Source organism: Orussus abietinus, unplaced genomic scaffold, assembly GCF_000612105.2.
Source record: "Orussus abietinus isolate OABI.00-Male unplaced genomic scaffold, Oabi_2.0 scaffold68, whole genome shotgun sequence".
Classification (NCBI taxonomy): domain Eukaryota; kingdom Metazoa; phylum Arthropoda; class Insecta; order Hymenoptera; family Orussidae; genus Orussus; species Orussus abietinus.
Window position 1 is genome coordinate 315,843 of NW_019394236.1, and position 20,468 is coordinate 336,310.

At 40.5% G+C, this 20,468-nt stretch overlaps 5 protein-coding genes across 17 annotated transcripts; 3 read left to right on the forward strand and 2 right to left on the reverse strand.

Annotated features, from left to right (window-relative positions):
- Positions 1-23: 23 nt before the first annotated feature.
- LOC105695723 (type 1 phosphatases regulator YPI1) lies at positions 24-3,298 on the forward strand. Its single transcript, XM_012417556.2, has 2 exons — positions 24-674; positions 3,100-3,298. Exons 1-2 carry the CDS (start codon positions 585-587, stop codon positions 3,241-3,243), a joined length of 234 nt encoding a protein of 77 aa, XP_012272979.1. The 5' UTR covers positions 24-584; the 3' UTR covers positions 3,244-3,298.
- On the forward strand, positions 688-2,763 carry LOC105695722 (succinate--hydroxymethylglutarate CoA-transferase). 2 transcript variants are annotated; one of them, XM_012417555.1, is made up of 3 exons: positions 688-1,567; positions 1,661-2,232; positions 2,330-2,763. In XM_012417555.1, the coding sequence occupies exons 1-3, from the start codon at positions 1,153-1,155 to the stop codon at positions 2,558-2,560; spliced, it is 1,218 nt and encodes a 405-aa protein (XP_012272978.1). In that variant the 5' UTR covers positions 688-1,152; the 3' UTR covers positions 2,561-2,763. The 2 variants fall into 2 exon arrangements, with proteins under 2 accessions (XP_012272978.1, XP_012272977.1); XM_012417554.1 differs by having other exon boundaries at positions 688-2,232.
- Positions 2,754-10,615, reverse strand: LOC105695720 (F-box/WD repeat-containing protein 5). 4 transcript variants are annotated; one of them, XM_012417553.2, is made up of 12 exons: positions 10,286-10,354; positions 10,155-10,210; positions 9,890-10,047; positions 9,638-9,815; positions 9,256-9,448; positions 8,905-9,132; positions 8,637-8,815; positions 8,154-8,490; positions 7,874-8,086; positions 7,544-7,780; positions 3,305-3,570; positions 2,754-3,220 (listed from the first exon to the last, which is right to left on the reverse strand). In XM_012417553.2, exons 3-11 carry the CDS (start codon positions 10,001-10,003, stop codon positions 3,309-3,311), a joined length of 1,941 nt encoding a protein of 646 aa, XP_012272976.1. In that variant the 5' UTR covers positions 10,004-10,047; positions 10,155-10,210; positions 10,286-10,354; the 3' UTR covers positions 2,754-3,220; positions 3,305-3,308. The 4 variants fall into 4 exon arrangements, with proteins under 4 accessions (XP_012272976.1, XP_012272975.1, XP_023290720.1 ...); XM_012417552.1 differs by lacking the exon at positions 10,155-10,210 and having other exon boundaries at positions 9,256-9,445; positions 10,286-10,615; XM_023434952.1 differs by lacking the exon at positions 10,155-10,210 and having other exon boundaries at positions 8,682-8,815; positions 10,286-10,615.
- Positions 10,616-11,230: 615 nt separating this feature from the next.
- On the forward strand, positions 11,231-18,647 carry LOC105695788 (kinase suppressor of Ras 1). 6 transcript variants are annotated; one of them, XM_012417699.2, is made up of 16 exons: positions 11,231-11,571; positions 11,951-12,091; positions 12,291-12,438; positions 12,519-12,782; positions 12,889-13,045; positions 13,121-13,299; positions 13,392-13,655; positions 13,731-13,870; positions 13,946-14,069; positions 14,131-14,360; positions 14,448-14,624; positions 15,560-15,745; positions 15,902-16,035; positions 16,121-16,258; positions 16,355-16,484; positions 16,552-18,647. In XM_012417699.2, exons 1-16 carry the CDS (start codon positions 11,419-11,421, stop codon positions 16,702-16,704), a joined length of 2,718 nt encoding a protein of 905 aa, XP_012273122.1. In that variant the 5' UTR covers positions 11,231-11,418; the 3' UTR covers positions 16,705-18,647. The 6 variants fall into 6 exon arrangements, with proteins under 6 accessions (XP_012273122.1, XP_012273124.1, XP_012273123.1 ...); XM_012417701.2 differs by having other exon boundaries at positions 14,152-14,360; XM_012417700.2 differs by having other exon boundaries at positions 12,892-13,045.
- On the reverse strand, positions 18,644-20,309 carry LOC105695789 (lys-63-specific deubiquitinase BRCC36). 4 transcript variants are annotated; one of them, XM_012417707.1, is made up of 7 exons: positions 20,297-20,309; positions 19,891-20,025; positions 19,612-19,816; positions 19,455-19,543; positions 19,270-19,374; positions 19,103-19,205; positions 18,644-19,018 (listed from the first exon to the last, which is right to left on the reverse strand). In XM_012417707.1, the coding sequence occupies exons 2-7, from the start codon at positions 19,999-20,001 to the stop codon at positions 18,873-18,875; spliced, it is 759 nt and encodes a 252-aa protein (XP_012273130.1). In that variant the 5' UTR covers positions 20,002-20,025; positions 20,297-20,309; the 3' UTR covers positions 18,644-18,872. The 4 variants fall into 4 exon arrangements, with proteins under 4 accessions (XP_012273130.1, XP_023290770.1, XP_012273129.1 ...); XM_023435002.1 differs by having other exon boundaries at positions 20,220-20,307; XM_012417706.1 differs by having other exon boundaries at positions 20,215-20,307.
- Positions 20,310-20,468: the final 159 nt, after the last annotated feature.

The following is a 20,468-nucleotide window of genomic DNA, read 5'->3' on the forward strand; positions in this document are numbered from 1 at the left end:
CGCACTGTGTGGCCTTAGTTTCGACTATTGTAACCTAGCGCCTTCTACCAAAAGTATTACACATTTAGCATGGATACCCACCTTATTGCATTTCAGGTCCGAATATTACCCACTGATTTGAGAACTCCCTAGTTTTATTTAAAAAATCTACTAAGAACAAAGAATGATTTTCATTTAATTATCTAAATATCGGAAAGAGAAACTCAATCTGAATTTAATTCTACTTAGCAGATAATTTGCTAAACGCTGTCATCCTAGGGGATGAGATATTATGGCACACGTGATTCACGAAACTCGCTTCGTGAGCGATCCGCCATATTGCTTGTTCTTATATTCAGTGGTAGCGCACGTTCAAACGTGCGTGAGCACGCAGTGATGTGTATTGCATACGGGGAGATTATTAAGTACAGGTAAGCAAGGTGTGTATATATACATATTGTACTGCATCTCCGCGGCGGAAAATGGCACCTATCGTGTCCGAGATTAACGTGAATCTGACAGCTTGAATCGAGCGGCGCTTGCTTGATGACAAGCCGTCATAGTTGGTGAACTCACGGGGGACATTCTCGCGATTTCCTTGACGCATGGAGAGATCCGTCATGACAAGTCAATCGTCCTCCCACTCGCAAACGGAGACAGTCCTGGAAGAAGACACCACCGATTCAGGGACTCAGGTACGCGGTACTCTGCTCCCAGTAAATTGCGTCATTTTTCTAATCTCAACTCAAGGATCGTAAAACATCACCGGACATGCACCTAACCTGTACTATTGTAACCTTTATATCTAGAAACAGATCTCATTAGAAAGAATTACATATTTAATTCCAAAATTGTCCAATCAAGTTGGAATTAATTTCTTTAGATAATATTGGGCGCAGCGTTTATTTTAATCGAAAATCCGACTTCATCGAAGCAATTGTAAAATTATACATAATAGAGTTTCAGTATCTTGATATATATGACCTTTAGAGCACTCAATGTTGAATTGCAGAAAGCATTGTGTCGATGTTCTGTGTCTTTTGTGCCATTTAAGTACTTAAGATCATGAAAGAGGTGTGTGGACTATTTTATGTTTGCTAAGTACAGTGCTCGCTATACTTACATTTATGCATAACGGTAGAACAGACTTTGACTAGAAAAGAATCAATAACAATGGATAAGTTAATTATATCATGCATTACTACATATGCCAGAAGCTGCCTTTTGAAATGTAATTGCAAGGTGGGAAGTTTTAACCGAGAGCAGCGACTTTATGCAACATCGATAAGTGACCGATTTCCGTTGTCTGGAGTTCGAATATTAGATCTAACTCGTATTGTGGCAGGACCATATTGTACGATGATATTAGGTGATTTGGGAGCTGAAGTTTTAAAAATTGAACGTCCAGGGACCGGTGATGAATCGAGGAAATGGGGACCACCATTTTTTGAAGGCACTCAGGAGTCCACATATTTTTCCTGCGTGAATCGTAACAAAAAGAGTGTTTGTATTGATTTGAAAAAAGGTAGACAGGTTATATATGATCTGATTAAAGAGTGTGACGTCTTGGTAGAAAATTATGTTCCTGGTAAGCTGAAAGAGATGGGTTTGGGATATGAAGATATCAGAAAGATAGCTCCGAAATTGATATACTGTTCTCTCACTGGCTATGGCTCGACAGGGCCATATGCTTCGAAACCAGGCTATGATGTTATTGCTGCATCAGTCGGAGGCTTAATGCACATCACGGGTCCAAAAGATGGTCCACCCTGTAAAGTTGGTGTAGCAATGACGGACTTGGCCACTGGGCTTTACGCACACGGAGCAATTATGGCAGCTCTGCTGCAGCGAGCTAAAACGAACGAGGGTCAATGGATCCAATGTGACTTGTTGTCGACACAAGTAGCTAGTTTGATCAATGTTGCATCTAATTATCTGAATGCTGGGAAAGAAGCAACTCGATGGGGTTCAGAGCATGAAAGCATAGTACCTTACGAATCATTCCCAACAAAGGATGGTTACTTGACTGTTGGGACTGGAAGCGATGCACAATTTATAGCTTTATTAAGAATATTAGAATTACCACAACTGGCTGATAATAAAAAATTTAAAACTAATACTGAAAGGGTGAAGAATAGGGAAGAGTTGCTACACATTCTCAGATCAGAGTTTAAGAGAAAAACGAACAAAGAGTGGATGGAAGTATTAGCGGATGCTCCATTTCCTTGGGGACCGGTGAACAGTATAGGACAGGTAACAGTCAAGTAACTTAAAATTTTCTAGTTAATGAAGAATATTATTGGATTTTCATCGTGCAATTTATATTTTTATATATTCATCAATCTGTCAGGTTTTCGATGACCCTCATATCAAGAACATTGGATTAGTTAAGGAAATGGAACATGCTACTGTTGGGAAGGTAAAACTGGTTGGTCCTCCGGTAATTTATAGCTATGCACAAAATGAAGCGAGACTTCCTCCACCGACATTAGGACAGCATACATCAGAGGTTTTAAAGGAGTTGTTAAAATACTCTGAAGCCACGATAAAGAATTTGATACACGATAAAGTGATACAATAGATCTCTCATTTATACTTTAACTGTATCGGATTATTAGCATTTTATCTATTATATTTATATAATGGTTCAAAAATTAATTTAACACTTGTATTTTATCTTGCGTTTATTATTATCAATGTACTATAATGCTATGTATACAGACAATATACTGAAATTACTCTAAATTGGTAGAGGTAAAAAAATAAAGGCTGCGTTACCAGAGACACTTCTATTTTCTACTTGATTTTTTCATATCTTTCGACTAGCTGAAATGGCACGACAGTTGACATTGTAGGGCATTAAGGGAAAATCTAATAAGCGCTGTACACTTGAGTGGAGACGTCCCTTGTTAGTTGTCTATCTTATCTAATGAACTTAAACTGAATACCTTAATCTCCTCATCCGATAATAAGCTATGCTTTTTTTAGCACAGATGTCTATTACATAAAAGAAGTGATATATCGATATGTGATAAGAATATTGGAACATGTATGAGCCAAAGTTGTGAAAATAGGTGCCAGTTGAATTTTTAATTTTAAATCGTTTTTGTTGTTTTTTAGGAGGTGCCAACGGTTCATCTTCGCCTTAGGAAGCCAAGGTCAAGTAAGAAAGTCCAATGGACTCAAGGTACCGTCGACAATGAGCACATGAACAAGAAGAAATCCAAATGTAAGAATGTTTCTGTAAAAGCCAACAGGAAATGAGAATTACATTTCTTCCTTGTGAGAAGACATGATAAATACAATTGTGAATAATTATCTTAACCTGTTCATAAGGTTGCTGCATTTACGAAAAACCGAAGGACTTTGGGGAGAGCAGTTCCGAAGACAGTAGTGACGAGTGTGAACATTGCCACGGTTGCAAAGATGCTCATAAGAAGGCTCTGCCGAACAGTAACGCACCACCACAGGATGAGATACAGTCTCATGCAGGTAAGACCGAATGTCAGGAATTTGTGGTTACTTGCGAAACCTTGGGCAAGGTTCGTCTGACACTTTCCAGCCAACCCAGAGGATTCTTTTTCAGATATTCTGAAAAAGAAAGAATAATATTAAGCGACTTCCCCTACTTCTTTAATTTGAAAATATTTTTTCTCATTCCAGAGCCAATAGCAACCGGGTCATCGTAACTTCCGTCTCTACATGTGAACTTAACATCTTTAAGACCCGGTGGCAAGTTTCCTCGTTCCAGCGTTCTATAAAAATCTGCTAACCATAGGTACGTGTTTCAGAGCAAAGTTATTTAATAATTTATCTTGCAAGTGTTCAACGGATAGCAAACAAATTAAACGCAATTTGCTGTTTCGACACTCGATTGTCTGAAGAACCAGGTCAAACTGCATACATAATTAAACTAGTACATTGCATACAGTTACAACTGAGAGTGCTAATTTCCAGAAATCGCGTTGATATCTCTCTCGCTCTACAATTGTGCGATAACCTAAGCAATATACTAACCTCTCTCAATGTGTTCCCCGAAATTTCTTATTACAATGGGAATATAATTATTTTTCTACGTTCGCGACGGAATTAGATTGTTGAAATTTGTTGAATCTTCTCCATCGGCAACAGATGAAAGACAAGAGATTCTACATGAGAAAGTACAGAACTTGTGGGTCGTTGAAAGTCCCTTCTGTGGAGGAACACTGGTCATTTATGCATTGCAAAGAATGTACCTGCCTTTCTTACGGTTCCGATAACTTAATTGTTGAAATTTGCCAGTTGTTAATAGTGTTTTTAATTTTTAGGTCCTGTGGCGTGACCTGCCGAAGTCGGTGCAGCTTGCGCGCATGCGTATTTCCTAGGCGTCGGACTCTACCGTGTCTCCTAACCTGTTCGGCCAGGCAAAAGCTCTTTCTCGACGGTTACGGCAGGTCTCGCCAGAAGGATCGCCTAAGATTACGGTGGGTAAACGACTGACACGATCGCTGACATCTTGAGATGTTAATACCTACGACGAGCCAATCGGGTGATCGATATTGTAAGGGCAAGCAAATAAGGTGGAAATTCAAGAGTTGCGTGATTTTCTCTTGTATAGCTACGTCTCATCATATCTAACTTGTAACATAGATGTTTGACGTTTAAGATAATGTTCAGAGTTTATGGTGTATGGCATGTATGTGGTTCATGCGATACAGGAGGTTTGACCATGTGGTGTTTAAGCTCAACGTGTTTCTGGCGAAGGTTTTCTCACAATATTTGCTGGAGATGTCTGGAAGACTGCAAGGTTTTGCTTCAGTGCCATAGTCAATCGTGGGAATTTGACGTTAAATTTCAATTGTAACAATTGTTAAGTCCGTCCCGTACCTGCCACTGATTAATTTACATTTTAAGTAAATGAAAGAGCGGTACTGCTGAACTCTAAAAGTATACAATCAAAGAACAAGGAGAAAGTGGACTTTTCCACGTTGCATGGTAAACGGTGTTTAATTCTTAACAGAACTAATTATTCAATGCAGTTCAAACTTGTAAATTGTAAAAGTAATTTGAGATTTACTGAGTGTATAAATGTGTTGGAGACAGCAGCTAGTGTGTCGAATCACTTTATGATGCACTGGCTTGAGAACTTGTATTTTGAAAATTAGAGGGACGCCAAGAGCTCCGCTCGTTCTTCATTCCTAATGGATAATAACGTACATTTCCGAAAGTTCTGCTTCGTCGTGAGCACCAAGCAGTATTTAATACTACTGGGAAAAAAAAAAAAAAAGAAAAAAAAGAAAAAAAGATTCAGTATAGTTTTCAACAGAATTGTTGATAATGTTGAGAGAGATTCTAACCTAATCATGGAAACAAATAAGTAGAGAAATGTAAGATACGACACAGTCAAAGAACACTTCCAGATCAACATGTTATCGAACTTTTATCTCTTGTTTTATAATTATTCAAGTGCAACATTACGTAGAGACATCTATAAAAGTGTAACATCTTGTTCGTACATCAATTTGCATTCAGGAGGAAAGAGATTAGCAGGATATTATGTTCCATTAAGAAAAGCTGCAAGAATGAATGATGATAACTACGCTTGTACTCTTCACTTTCCTTCTTAACAATATGCATAAACAAATAGTTTTAAAAAATAGTGACTACAACGGAAGAACAGACCAGGTCGGGTTTATTTCCAAAGTTTTATTCCTAACATTAAGATACATCGAAGGAACCGAGACTCGCGAATTATTAAAGTAAAACCTAATGAACAATCTGAAAACGTGTCTACGAATGTTATACAAAATACGTGAAATGGTTTAAAAAAAAAAAAAAGAGAGAAGTATCACGTTTAAGTTGCATCATTCAGTGATGTCTGCGAACCGTAGAAACTCAAGTCAAATTGTTCATCCCTTGTGGTCCTCCGATACTTTTTCGATAAAAGTAAATTCCTCGTTCCTCATTAAACCACAGCCCCGTGGAATTCCAGTTAACTTATCTACGAGCCACTTTTATTAAATAAACGGAATAGTTTTTTTTTCTCCTAGGTCTTGATGTACATGCGCGAGCGATGAAAAAAAAAAGAAAAAAGAGTCATGAGTCAGCTCACTATCCTTTTCAGTATCACCACATTATAATATCTCCGCATATGCTACGTACATCTATTAACAGAGTGGTCCACTTATTGACGATGCTTTGCAATTACAAGAAGTGCTGTAATATTCATGTTCAGAGTGAGAAGTACACTTTACAGAACAATTATCCCACAGCAGCGTAGAGATCGTCTTAACTTCAATGGACCACTCTGTAGTAACGTTAACTACTAAGTAAAATAATAGTTACTACGTGAAAGACAGTTCGTAACAATTACTATGCCTATGAAGTGACCGGTCGACTCTATTCTCACTGTATCTTTTTTGTTTTCTTCTGTCTCCTAATAAAAATGTGTTCTTTTCCCGTGGAGATTGAATAATGCGATCGTTTCTGCTAACCGTGTAACAAGCCTTAAATATCTCTCCGTACCAGACATATCTGACATAACCTGTACACATCTTTCTTGAAATATCAACTACATCGAGAATCCAACTTCTCTGAACGTAATATCGATCGCTTGTAGATCTTCTCACCGGCGAGTTTTAAATGCTACAGGAAAGTGCCGTGATATACGTTTACTTGAAAAATATCTTTTTTAGTTGTAGTATTCGCGGGGTGCTCGTTTGGAATGCAAACAAGGCATCCATCGTTCCTCTTCGTAGATTCATTTTCGATTCGTTTTTGACTACGCACCTCCAAAAACTCTCGTGTTTAATTAAAATCTCTTCTAACTATATTTACAAGTATAAAGGAACCGTAGCGCTCAACGAGGTCTAACGATTTTCTTTTTTTTTTTCACGGAGTAGAATAGGATCATTTACACCTAAAATTACGTGTACAGTGGCGGACATGAATGTCTCCCCTGTATATGGTGTCGCCAATCCATGATGAGGAGGTATTCACGTCCGCCGATGTACACCAATGGAGTCCCCATGGCTACCTCGAGGAACGTTCTTTTGTGTATTAATGTGAACTGGCGTAAATGGTTGCATGAGAGGATGACGAGCTCGTTAAACTGCGTTTAAGAATTTTAACGAGCTTGGGTAGATACGATAAAACGACGCTAACACGATTAACGTTGACCTCGACCTCTAATAACTGTAACTTTTACCTCTGGCACTCCAGCTCGAGGAGAGACTCGTTTTGTCGCTTAGCCAGGCAGCGTTGTTGCGATCATCAAATTCCCGGCAGGCTATAATTACTTTTTTTATCTTTTACACCAAGCTTAGGAAGCACATCTACTAAGCGACATCCGTCTGCAACTATGGTGTGAGAGGTGTTCGACAACCAGTGGGACCTTGGAAATTCAACAGAGTTCCCAAGTCAAGGACAAGATCAAATCCTACGGCAATTCTTTTCTTTTCTTAATCCTTCCACTCGATGTGGACAAGGTCCACCGTGAGGACTGTGTGCGAGTTCAACTAAGCCGACTTAAATCGGGAATTTGATGGTCTTCAATCAGTCAACATTACAACTACACCGCTGGTACCTCCTCCTCTTGCAGACTTCCAGGCCTCTACGGAAGGAGTCCTCGTCGAGGTCGAGATTCTTCACCATAGCTCGACTGCGCCACACCTTCACGGTGTAGTCGTCGCTCGTCGTCACCAACATCTCCGGATCCCGCGGGTTAAACGCCACGGAATTCACCACGTCCGAATGCGGAAACTTTGCCAGACATATGCCATAATGCCGGTCCCAGAGGTAGCCGTGTTTGTCCTCTGCTCCGCTGGAAGGAAACCGTTAGAAGAACAGTCAAGAAGGGCTTTTAAGCGACTCCGAGGAACTCCACCGGGAATATGAAGGAGACGTGAGAGATTACCTCGCTACGAATTCATCACACACGTCCAGGAAGATGAAGAAGCAGTCGTTGTTCGGCGTGTACGCTTTGTGGGCTCTCAACATGGTGCCCACTTGTTTCAAGGTAACCAGGTCGATCACGTGGATGTCGATCTCCTGGGCTATGGGTGGAGGTTGCAAGGGGTTCGAGATCACGTACCCCCTGGGCCAGGGCCTCGTGTTGACGTAGAGGTACCTGAAGAGATACATAACTCGTTCATTCGAGTTCCTTAAATTCTGGAAATATTTTACTGGGGGCTTACCTGTGGTCCGGAGACAGTCCCATTCCTATGATGTGACCGTGGAGATCGATCAGGTGGTCGACCTTGTCGAATCTGTCAGCGACGGAGTCATAGTCCAGCCAATTTGGTTCAGGTCTCGGAGAGCCATTATTTTGCCTTTCGCGTTCTCGTTCGCGTTGAGCCAATCGCTCTCGTAAAGACGGACCTGGGTCTAACCTGCGAGGAAAATTGACCGGCTTGATTCTCTTGAAACCGACCTGGTGCGGCGTGTAGGTCTTCGAGCCTGTCGTAAAGATGAGCAGCTTTTCCGGATTATCCGCGAGGTCGTCGGAATCGCACTCCTCTACCGTCGACGAGTCTACAGAAGATAGGTTAGGGATTAATAGGTTATTGCGCACAAGGGGAACCTTCGAGATCAGGTCTTGTGTTATCCAGTCTCTTCTCGAGACGATTGTTTTCGTAAGAGAAGAGAAGTATTATTTAAATCTGTGTAATGTTTCTAACCACTGAAATCGCTTTCTTCCTCGCACTGGGGACTATCGTTCTCACCGTTGCTCTCCATATTTGTTTCTTTTTCCATTTCCACTTGCCGGTACTCTTCGTTGTAACGAATCGAAGTGGCGTATTCGAAGCCATCGCCCAGTCTTCTCCAATTGAGGAAGCCACCTTCCAATACGCTGTATCTGGTAGGAAAGGTGAAAATGTATCGGTCTACCTTCAGAGGATGCCTCGAAGAGACTTGTGCTGCTCTATTGTTTTGAAATTTACATACTGTAGCCTGGAAGAGGCATAATGCAATACTTCTGGCTCCTCTTGACGCTCGGCATCACCGGCTGATGACGCCGAGGATATATCTCGATGACTCGGTGGGTTTCCTCTTGCTTCCTTCAGGTTCGACGTAGAAGGTTGACTTTGCGTTGGTTCCGTTTCAGACGGAGCTCGGGATAGACAATTGGCAATCATCACAGCTCTGATCGAGGAAGCATTCCCGTTATAGAATCTTGAAGACAGGACGTACATATTAATCGTTATGCCAGAATGCATTATTTTTCCATGACATCTTACGTTGAATGTATTTTTGAATTCGGATTTTAAATGTAGTAGATGTATTCGTGGTCATTACCGATAAAGTTGATTCATGATAGGAACGTGTTCACTGGCTGACTCTTGGTTAGCCTTATTAAGCCAAAGAACACTTGTGCTGACTAAATGTGCCAACCAAAGGAGATCTCCGCTTAGCAGATGACGTTCGCTGTACCATGTGCCAAATATGTCATATGGCTTATTCACCACTCTGCATTGGAGATCGAAGCCTGCTGTACTCCACAACATTTGCAAGGAAATGAATATATACTGTCGTAATGCAATCGAGGAAATGGATTTACAATTCATTCCACGATAGCGACGATTTTCAACCCATAATGTACACTCGGATAAAATAATTTCCTTTGACGTACTAATAAAGTAAGAATTTTTAATACATTTACTTAAAGATATCCACTTACGAGCTACTCTGAATACAGCTATTTCTCCCGAAGTACTGTGAGGTGTTCCAAAGTGCACTCCTGATACTAGCAGCAACGTATCCGAGGAGTTAAACTGCGAGAACTGTGTGTACTTCCAACTAAAAGCCTTCATATCGTGCTGATATTTGATACCGACGGGATATCGACTGTCCCAAACCTAAACAAGTATTATCTTCCATCTATCCTGTCCTTTGAAACAAGAAATTTCAAGACAATCATCTCGAACCTCACCAGTATGTAACCATCCTTTGAACATGTTGCGAACATTTTTCCATTATGGGAAAAACTGACGTGCAGCACCTGATGCGAATGTTCCTTTCGTACTTCGGTTTCGAGCAATGGCATATGGTAAGTGAGACGCTTGAATTCCTCTAACCAAGATGTCTTTCCTGTAATCAAAACAATTCTTTAATGTCTTGTTGACAGACCACGCTTACACTCGATGCTGCCAACAAAAATAAGAGGAGGTACAGAACAATCAACAGCGTCTAATTACTTGATTTGAAGCCGAGAGTAAGCGGAAGATCTGCGCAGAATTTTTGGCACGAGCACCTGCGTGTTAAATCGACGCGCTTAAAAAATCGATAAAAAATCCGGGTATAATTTTAGAGGAGCCGCACAGCTCACCAGGCATGATGCCGACGTTGGGGTCGATTTTGTAGGTCCTGTAGAAGAGGTCCTTCCAGAGGAAGTCATCCTGCGACACGCGATTCCAGGACCTGCAAACCTCCCCCGCGGTAGTCAGCTCTTTCGGAGTTAGGTATTGAAATATGCTCAGGAGTATCGAATCCGGCATATAGAACCAATTTTCATGGACTTCGCCGTCAGAAACCTGGGACGCGTCTTCCTCGACATCGCTCACGGATTGATCCGAGCAAATTTCAATGCTGTTCCCGTCTTCAACGTCCATTTCGAAATATAACTTTCTGTTTACTGCAGTCAACTGCGGTCACCTGTGCTGCCAGTGCAGCCAGGCGATAATAGACCCCGCGCGTGCGCGGCGGTCAGCTGTAGAAGCTCCAGGACCGTATCAAACAGGCTCCAAGTTTTTCCATTATTCCTAGCCGTTCCAACTTTATTCCACACTTCCTTATCCTTTCTATTTTAAAGCCCGGAGACTCTTTACCAATTATATTAAGCTGCCACTGTGCTGCATATCAAAATACTCGTATAGATTAAGCTGTCACTGTGTTGCATAATTCAAATTTGGCGGTTCGTTAATAATGTGGTTACTTGGACGGGGTGTCGTGAGATGGAGCCACGATCGGCTAATCACAGGGTTGAAGGAAGACGCCATGTTAGGCTGGAGCTCCGTTGAGCGCGTCGAGTGTCACACAGCGCTGTGCGGCGACGGGTCGAGGATAGTAAACCAATCAAAATTGCGCTTAACCTCGTGCGTCATTTTTGTCGTTGTTCCGATTGGCTCTTATTATTGACGAGTCGACGCGCCGCGCTCTGTGTGATTCCACTTCATGATATCGACGATGTCGATGAATTTACGAACACGCAGCGGCAAGTAGAAACGGTGTCTAGTGCGCCGGCTGGCGCATAGCCGGGTCCGACTGACGTCACTGATAGGCCGCCAAGATGGTTGTCAATGTTGATAAGTGGATTGGTTACTTATAAGATAGGCGATAACGTTACGGTCCACGGTGCTCCGCGCGACCATCTCAGTTATGCTGGCCAGGGGCAGAACCAGGCGGATCCTAGCCTAACGGAGAAAGGAAACCCGAGCAACGAGCTGTCAACGCGCTCGAGGGATGGCGGAGACCGAGGAGGCGGAACAGGAGATCCGACGAGCCTTGGACGTCGTTCAGTCCATGATTGACATCTCGGCCGATCGACTGGAGGGCCTGAGAACTCAGTGCTCGACCAGCGCCGAACTCACTCAGCAAGAAATTCGGACACTCGAGGTAAAATCTTACTCGAAGGATTTTTTTTTTATACGGGGCTTGTAAGACTGCGTTTGGACTTCTAATCGTTTACGTGTTCAAGGTGAAGTACTTCGGAGAAACACTGGATTGTTTGGTCCTCGAGAGAATTGGAATTCTTTGTTCGTTCTTTGCATTTTATTTAAACCGTCGTAGAGGACCCAAGGACGTTTGCTCCGATACGTCCTTGCGGATGTTTTGGGAATATTTAAATGGAGTCGACATCGATATGTTGACCGTGTGCTGAGTCAGTGCAACTCCGTTAATCTTTCGTTTTTAAATCATAGGACTTCTTGAATAAATGTTCATGGTTTAATTTAATTCTTTTGTTTGATGCTCTTGTATTCTTTTTATCTTGCAGGGGAAATTGATCAAATTATATTCCAAACAACTCGTCACCAAAGCCAAGCTAGCCGTGGAATCGTTACCTGCTGAAATGCGGCAGTACCCATCGTTGCAACAATGGTTGCGCGTAGTGGGACTTACACAAAAATCTATACAGGTAATTAGGATATTGAAATTAGATAATCAAAATATTATTAGATAGATTAGACATTAGATAATCAAAATATGACATGGCTACCATTCTTATAAAAGTTCTAAAATTATAATTGTGTAACATAGTATCGAGTAACTAATTTATTTTCAAGATTATCCATGTTAAAATTATATGATTTCTAATTAAATAACTTGATTTATAGATGGTATGCTCAAAGGCAAATTCGCTTGAAGCATTAAAAGAGAAATCAGAACATGAGTTAGGCAGCATGTTAGGAGAAAACAATGTACGGCATGAAGAAGAATTGCGTCGGCTCAGCAGAGCACTGCATAACCTTCGTCGATACATGGGTAAATTCGTGTTTTTATCATGTTTGTGTGATGTTATAATTTGTTGAGATAATTCTACGAAGTGTTCTTTTCTATCGTAGATGTACTTCTTCGTGGTGATATGGATAATAGTGAAATGAATTTATATTGGGATTCCTGGGACAGACATCATGTGCGCAGTGGTCCATCGCCCCGGCCCATTCGGTCACGAACCACAAGAAGCTCGGTACCTTCCGAAGATAGCATTCCATACCATAATAACAATTTCAGTGTCAACAGTAATACCATGATGCAAGCTGCTTCCGTAATATCTTTGTCGTCAACTAGTCCTCCTACTACTCCTTTGCTATCAAGGCACGGACGAGGTAGGTTTTGAGAACTATATTGCTTTAATTTAGTAGGATTTTATTTGCCAAATCTATCAAATGAAAAAATTTATTAGAAAGATAGGTTAAGTAATTTTGTCAATAGCAGGTGTCAAGTTTCCTACAACTCCACCTCCAAACAAAAGGCATCAAACTGGTCTTCAGAGCACGGTGTCACAGCCAGAGGTATTCCCTTTGACTAAGTCTAAGTCACACGAGTCGCAGTTGGCAAACCGTCTTGAAAATGGCGATACAGCATCCAGGTAAAACTTTGTCGTCAAGAAAATACTTCCTTTCGTAGTAATTAAAATATTCTATAAGAGCATTTTCATTTACAGTTGTGGGAATGATCAGGTTGAATCCGGTGGCAGAAGGACTCGATTACCTACTGAATCAGGTTCCTGCAGTAGCAGTGCTGATATTACTGCTGAGAGCCTTTTACCGAATAGTACTAGCCCAATAAAGTCGCCACCATATTCCAGTGCAGAAAGTGACGATAATAGCTTTAAGGGGACAGGTGTGAACATATGCTGAATATATACGGAGTAACATAATCTATCTTAATCGGTCAAATTAATTCTATATTTATTTCTACAATGCTGCCTTCAGTTACGAGTCTTCAAGTGCCAAAGTCTCCACGAACACCTACGGTGACTCGTGGTATGGGGCACATAATTGCTCACCGGTTCACCAAAACCTTCAAGATGATGACTACATGTGACTACTGCGATAAACAGATGTTCATCGGCACTGGGTTGAAATGCAAGGAGTGCAAGTATAAGTGTCACAGAGATTGCGAATCCAAAGTACCGCCTTCGTGCGGTCTTCCTCAGGAACTTTTTGATGAGTTCAAAAGAACCTTGCAGGCTGATGGTAATAGTGATACCACTTTCGTACTCATGATAACACTGATTGCCCTATTCGAATTACAGAATACAATTGTTTTAGGCATGGTGAACGTCTCTCCGATACTGAGCAAACCAGGAATAACGTCACCGAATCATCATAACTCCAACTTACTGCCCTCTTTAAATCGAAGGGACCGTAAACGCTCGCATCCTCACTCTGCTATGAATATACCTTTCCAGGTAAACCGCTGCGATCAAAACACTGCAAATCACCAGGAGTTCGTTCGGTCGAAGCAGTCTCAATTTCTTTCGCAGGGTGCCGACTCTAGTTCAAATACCTCGAGCTGCAACAGCTCAACGCCTTCTAGTCCAGCGTTGTTACCTGCCAATACTAGCCAAACTCCTCAGGCACCTACGAAGCAACAGTTTCACTTTCCAGGTATATTGCTCGATGACGAACATGAATCGAACCCAATTTGCAAATGAACTTCTTTTCCTAGAAGAAGTATTACCACTTGCAGATGTTACGCTGAGTGATAAAGGTGTCACTTTGGAAACTCATCGACTCGAAGGTACAGCTGTTTCGAGTGACAGTGAGAGGACCGTAAGCGTTTCAGGATCTGGCAGTGTTAGCACAGACTCGGAACGAACACCAGTTCGCGTTGACTCTCAAGACTCACAAGTGTCTGATGGTGAACCTGGTGACAGTCGATGGCCTCGACAGAATAGCGTAAGTTTGTTCACTAGAATCAATCCGTAGTCTAGATCTGAAAGTATTAACAGTGATAGACTTTTTTTGTCCTCTGTATAATTTCAGCTGTCGATGCGTGAATGGGACATTCCGTATGATGAATTAAAGATCGGTGAGCCCATTGGCACTGGAAGATTTGGCACTGTTTATCGAGGTAATTGGCATGGCGATGTAGCTATCAAGGTGCTCAACATGGATTATTATCTCGACGATGACAAAACTCTTGAAGCTTTCAAACTGGAGGTGCGTAATTCGTCGGTTGTCTTCTTTCTGCTAAAGGCAAGGACTTTTTGTCGAAGAGTCATCAGGATTTCGCAGGCAACACATTGTAAACGCTCCTGGAAAGATAGACGCATTATTTTTTGAGATTGGTTGCACTTTGGCAGGGAAGATTCTAACGCTAAATCACTCACAAAGCACTAACACTAACGATTAATATGTGTTTAACTGTAAAGGAATTTTAGTCGAGTATTAATATTCTAATAACTTGGTGAAGCCAACATTTTTCATTTGGTGACGTGTGTGGTACAAATTTCATTTCAGTTCGCTTGTATGGTATTTAAGTTTAATTATTTATGTGTGTCATATAATATTAGCAATGGTTGAAAAGAGTGTTTAAAACCTTGTAGAACTAATATGGTATTGCCTTCCATCGAGGGGTGAATTATTTTGCTGGTCATAACCCAATTAAATGTTTAACAAAATAGCCACACTAATTCTATGCGTGATTGCCTACTAATTAATTCGCTAGTTTCCTGCCTTCAAGACATACCATGAGTACTACGATATGTATTTAACTTACTTGGAGATTGAGATGATTGATTTCCACTTTCTTACAGTTGTCTTTTAATCTTAAAATATCAACTTAATAACATATTTGGAGTATCTGGTATTTATCTATATATATATATATATATATAACGATTCGAACCATAGAATTGTTCTCATACACGATAGAATGGGTTCAGGATTTTTCTGCCAACATCTAAATCAAAATAGGAATAATTTACTTTTCAGTATGGTTCTAAAAAAGTATCTCAACACTTTTAGCCCTATGGTTGTCTAATGGTTTTTACCTTGTCAGTGACAGTATGTTCAAAGTATTAGATTCAATGAAAATCACGCTCTAAGGGTCTCGCTCGGAAATGCAATGTCTGAAAGAATTTAACTCTTTATAGGTGGCAACATTCCGCAAAACAAGACACGAGAATCTAGTTTTATTTATGGGAGCTTGCATGAAGCCTCCTCGCTTGGCGATAGTGACTAGTATGAGCAAAGGCATGACCCTCTACACTCACATTCATCTGCGTAAAGATAAATTTAATATGAATAAGACCACTATCATCGCCCAACAAATCTCTCAGGTATCTACCTACTACTAATTACTCGAAGGCATAGTACCGATTCGTGAGAAAATTATTGCCGAAGGCAGTTGCCACGAATTTACCTCTCGCTGTCCCTTCTGAGATACTTGCGTTGAGATTTTTTTCTGAGACGTTGAAACCGCTCCTTTAATCCAGGGAATGGGATATCTACATGCTCGTGGGATAGTGCACAAAGATCTCAAAAGTAAAAATATATTCCTCGAGAACGGCAAGGTAGTCATTACGGATTTTGGATTGTTCAGTGTTACGAAGTTGTGCTATGGCAACAGGTGAGCCTTTGATGTCAAATTATCACATGAAGCATATTAAAGTAAAATGTTTACCTTTCCATTAATTTATTAATTCTTTCAACAGGAAAAGTAACGGGTTGAGCATACCGCCTGGTTGGTTATGTTATCTGGCTCCTGAAATCGTGAGGAGGTTGAAACCACAACAGACCAGAGACCAAGAAGAGTTGCCATTCACAGATGCTTCCGATGTCTACGCTTTTGGGTTAGTGAAACTCAAACCTCAACCTCCAAATTTGAATATTTTATTTACTTCCAAGTATAGATTATAAAATGTTTATTAATTGAAATTAATATGCAGAACCGTTTGGTATGAACTTCTTTGCGGTGAGTGGCCATTTAAGGGACAGCCTCCAGAGGCCATTATCTGGCAGGTCGGTAAAGGCATGAAACAGAATTTGGCTAACCTCCAAGCTTCTCGAGATGTCAAGGTACGTCACTTTATGATCATTGCAGTACTTTGTTGTAAGTCCTATCGATTGAGTGATTGTTTCTCAGGATATATTGATGCTTTGTTGGTCGTATCACCCGGAGAATCGGCCAGATTTCGGGAAGTTGCTGATGACGTTGGAGAAACTTCCCAGAAAGAGGTTAGCCCGCAGCCCTTCGCATCCGATACATCTTTCTCGCTCCGCAGAGTCCGTCTTCTGAGCGGTATTTCGTTCCATTCGAATTCCATTCCCTCGATGTAAATACGACGCACCTCGTAGTAGCTGTCGGCTCGGCTTAGCTTCTCGCTAGGCGAGTACACCGGATACACCGTACGCGATTATCCGTGCTTTTTAACTTATTGCAAAGTTGAAGTTAGGGGACGCGCAGCGTCGTGTTAGGCAATGTAAGGTCGAACGTAATTACAGAAAGTGACTCCACGCGTTGTCTTAAAGCCCTGACTGAGCAGATCAAGTGTTAATTAATTTTCCCGTTATAGAGCCATACAACATGAATGGTGTTGTATCGTTAGCTTATACCTAAGAAGCTAGTTAACCTTAAAACTCCTTAGTTTGTGGGCTTTAAAATACCCCGTGGAATTGTTTCCTTTTTGTATTCGTTCATTGATTCTGTTTTGGACAATATTTCTAGTAAAGTGACGACTAATCATTGTTTATTGTTAATCCAATTGCTTTAGCAGCTCACAGATACGTCTTTATCATTCAAGATTATACAAAGATAACTTTTTTAAACAGTGGCCAGTTCATTCGGTAACTTTGGGATAAGAGTATTTCATAATTTATCGATGAACCCAAATGATTGATGACTGGTCGTCACTGGTTTAATGGACTTGTCCTACGAATAACGCTTCAAAAGAAAGATTAATCAAATTTAAGAACTATCTGCGATGCAGTGGAAAGTCGTTGTACTTTTGTATTCGCACGATCGTAGAGAGCGATGTCTTTTAAAGACATAGGCTGGAAATGGTATTCCATGGTGTTTAACAGTTAATTACGAGTTAAAGGTGTCTGTAAGCCCGATCACCCTTTGAGCGAGTAATGCGAGGCAATACGTTTACCGAACCGTTCGTTTAGAATTTACGAGTCGAGTTCGGACAATTTATCCTTCACGCGAGTGAATGCAATGCCTGACTATAATCGGAGAGAATCACAAAAGTGAAAAATTTAGACGTATCCGAAAGTACAGGTCCAATGGAGTTGGGTGGGAAGCAGCGAAGAGGTTGTAGCTTTCACAAGTATACATGTAAGAAAGACAAGGATGAGCAGTGCACTCCATAAAGCCTGTTCTTCTGTGTACTTCCGTACTCTTTGACGAGAGGTTGGACTCTTCAGTATTAATTTCATCTTCGCCTCTACAACCTTTCTACATCGAATTCTCGTGTACGCTCTACTCTAGGTCCATTTGACTCCCTCAGCAAAGCGTCAGTGAGATCGGATTAATTTCTTTGGTGGACACGTTTTATTTTGTCACTTGTTAGTTCACTCCCACGTCCCCTCCCAATAATAAAATCATTTGTCACTAGTCATCTTCAAATTGGACTCATGCAGGTACATTTTGAGGTTAATCGGTATCAATCGGTATTTTTCCCTTCGTGTCTTGTAATGCACGTACCACCGCGAGCGCAATTAGTTCTTACATTCGACGAGACTCCATTCTCGAGTTGTATCATAATGTTGACCGCAGTCCCCTGCGAACGATCTCATTCCGTATAATAAGGTTAATGGCAAACAGTGAAGAATGTTTTAAAAATCGCTAAAATTGTACACATTTGCTTAAAGAGAAAGAGAGAAAAAAGAGAAGAGGAGAATATATATATTACACTCTGTACATTGTGATTGTTTGGGTATATAGTTTTAATTAGAATAAAATAACACTTAATTCAATCTCTCATCGTTTAAGGGACAGACACTGTGCCGAGGAAAACAGTCACGAGATCACGATGTACTGACTGTTTGTGAAGAAAATAAACTGAATTATCATACGAGGCTGCAAAAATTATAATAATGTTCCGTGAGCTTCGTTAGGATGAACGAGTACTTTGGTTGAATAGTTAGTTGGAGCGAATTACTTTTCGCAGGGATGGCAGATACTATGTTGATAGAATATGGTGACAATGAATAAAGTAATTGTACTGACACTGTTAACTTAAAACTTTTTCTTTGAAGATGTATTATTTTACACAGTATTTGTCACATTTTTGGCATACATACATACAACTCTGTATTCGCATTTTTAGCATGCGTGCAATGATCCTTATTTACTGTACACTCATAATTCTTGTATCAGTCTTCGATGGTGTAACGTTTGACATATTTAATTTGTCCATTATTCCGTTAGTTTGTTAAACAAAATATGTGCAACAATTAACCTTATCCATTGTAAATTTGTTCCAATTCTTGTAACTGTCTTCGAAGACGTGCTGCTCGTACTTTATTCAATGCTATTCGCTCTTGAAAGGTGAGAACCGACGGTCTGGTGACTATGTCAGCTACATGGGCTAGGGCTCGAGTTCTCACTGCAACGTAATATAAATATGTTAATGCTTCTCAAGTATATTTAAACCAAATTGATTTTCTTTTAAATCTGAATTTTTGGGCACCTGCATTATTGTGGATGGAAGCAAGGTAATCGGGATGATCCTCGCAAGCTTCTGCCATATCTTCTTCCTCTTGTACCAAAATCTTTGGTAAATCTGTCATAATCTGTATAATAAATTAATGTTACATTTTATTGAATAATAAATACAGATTAAATTTTGTGTCATACCTTTAGACAACGCATCGAGATATCGGATGTAAACTTAATCTCCAGGGGAATTTCGGTGGCTTCTCCGTTATGTGATTGAAAACAGGTTATCAACACTTCTTGCTCCTAATTCATATAATAGTATGTATTTGACTTATTTGTTGCTTGAAGAAGTTATGAAATAAGAATATTGTGATTTAATTTACCTTAGAATCTTTGTCTTCTGAAAATACTGAACATATGAGGCCTACAAAGCTATGATCCATCGTTTGGTAAGTTGCTTGTGTTCGGACATCTAAAGAGATCAATTTATGTACCAAAGCTATATCATTTTATTAAACGACAATTATCGCTCATCCTTACCAACATGAGATGGCCAAACTGTAATATGTGGATGGGAATGATACCATCCGAGGACACGCATAGGACGTTTTAATTCAACCGTTAATCGCTCTGCCTCTGCAGCAGCTTCTAACAATTGTTCCGAAGAAATTTCCACACGATCTTTCTTTTTGTCCGACCGCCGTAAAATTATAACGGCTGAAATTTTAGCCACTCCGGATACAAACTGCAACAATTATTAAATTATTTAAAGACTTCAGAAACATGCAAATGCGTAATAATAATCCCTGCATTACATACATTTCCAATGAGTAATCCCATTACTTCAAAGTTTTCTGTAGACAAGGCATGATGCAAGCATACCATGTAAACATCCACTTGAAGTTCTACTTTTTCCAACGGTACATCCATTTTAAAGTGCAGTCTCTAGAAGTACTAAAACAATCGGTAATTTATTACCAGGAGAAATGACATTTCCAACTATCAAAACAAACAATTATTTTCTAACGCAGGTATAAACATTGTTTTCCAAGTCCGTACTTTGTACAGTATCGCAAAAAATAAAGTGACCGCAAAACGTCAAAATCTAAATTGTTGAAAATATTGTTTAAACACATGCATTACTCAACAATGTCATATTTTATTTTCCACGCAAAACAACAGCGGTAACAAGCGGTAATCAGAGACGAGTTGGGAGATTGCTCACGGGAACTCACGAGCAGGGTCGCGCGATCGCAGCGTGTGCTGCCCCCTGGTAGCGGTGCGAGCGGCTAACGTCAGAGATGAGTTCATCTCTGTAGGAAATGCTCATGGGCACAGAAATTAGTTAGATCACCCAACTCATCTCTGCTAATGTATGCCATGGACGTCTTATATGG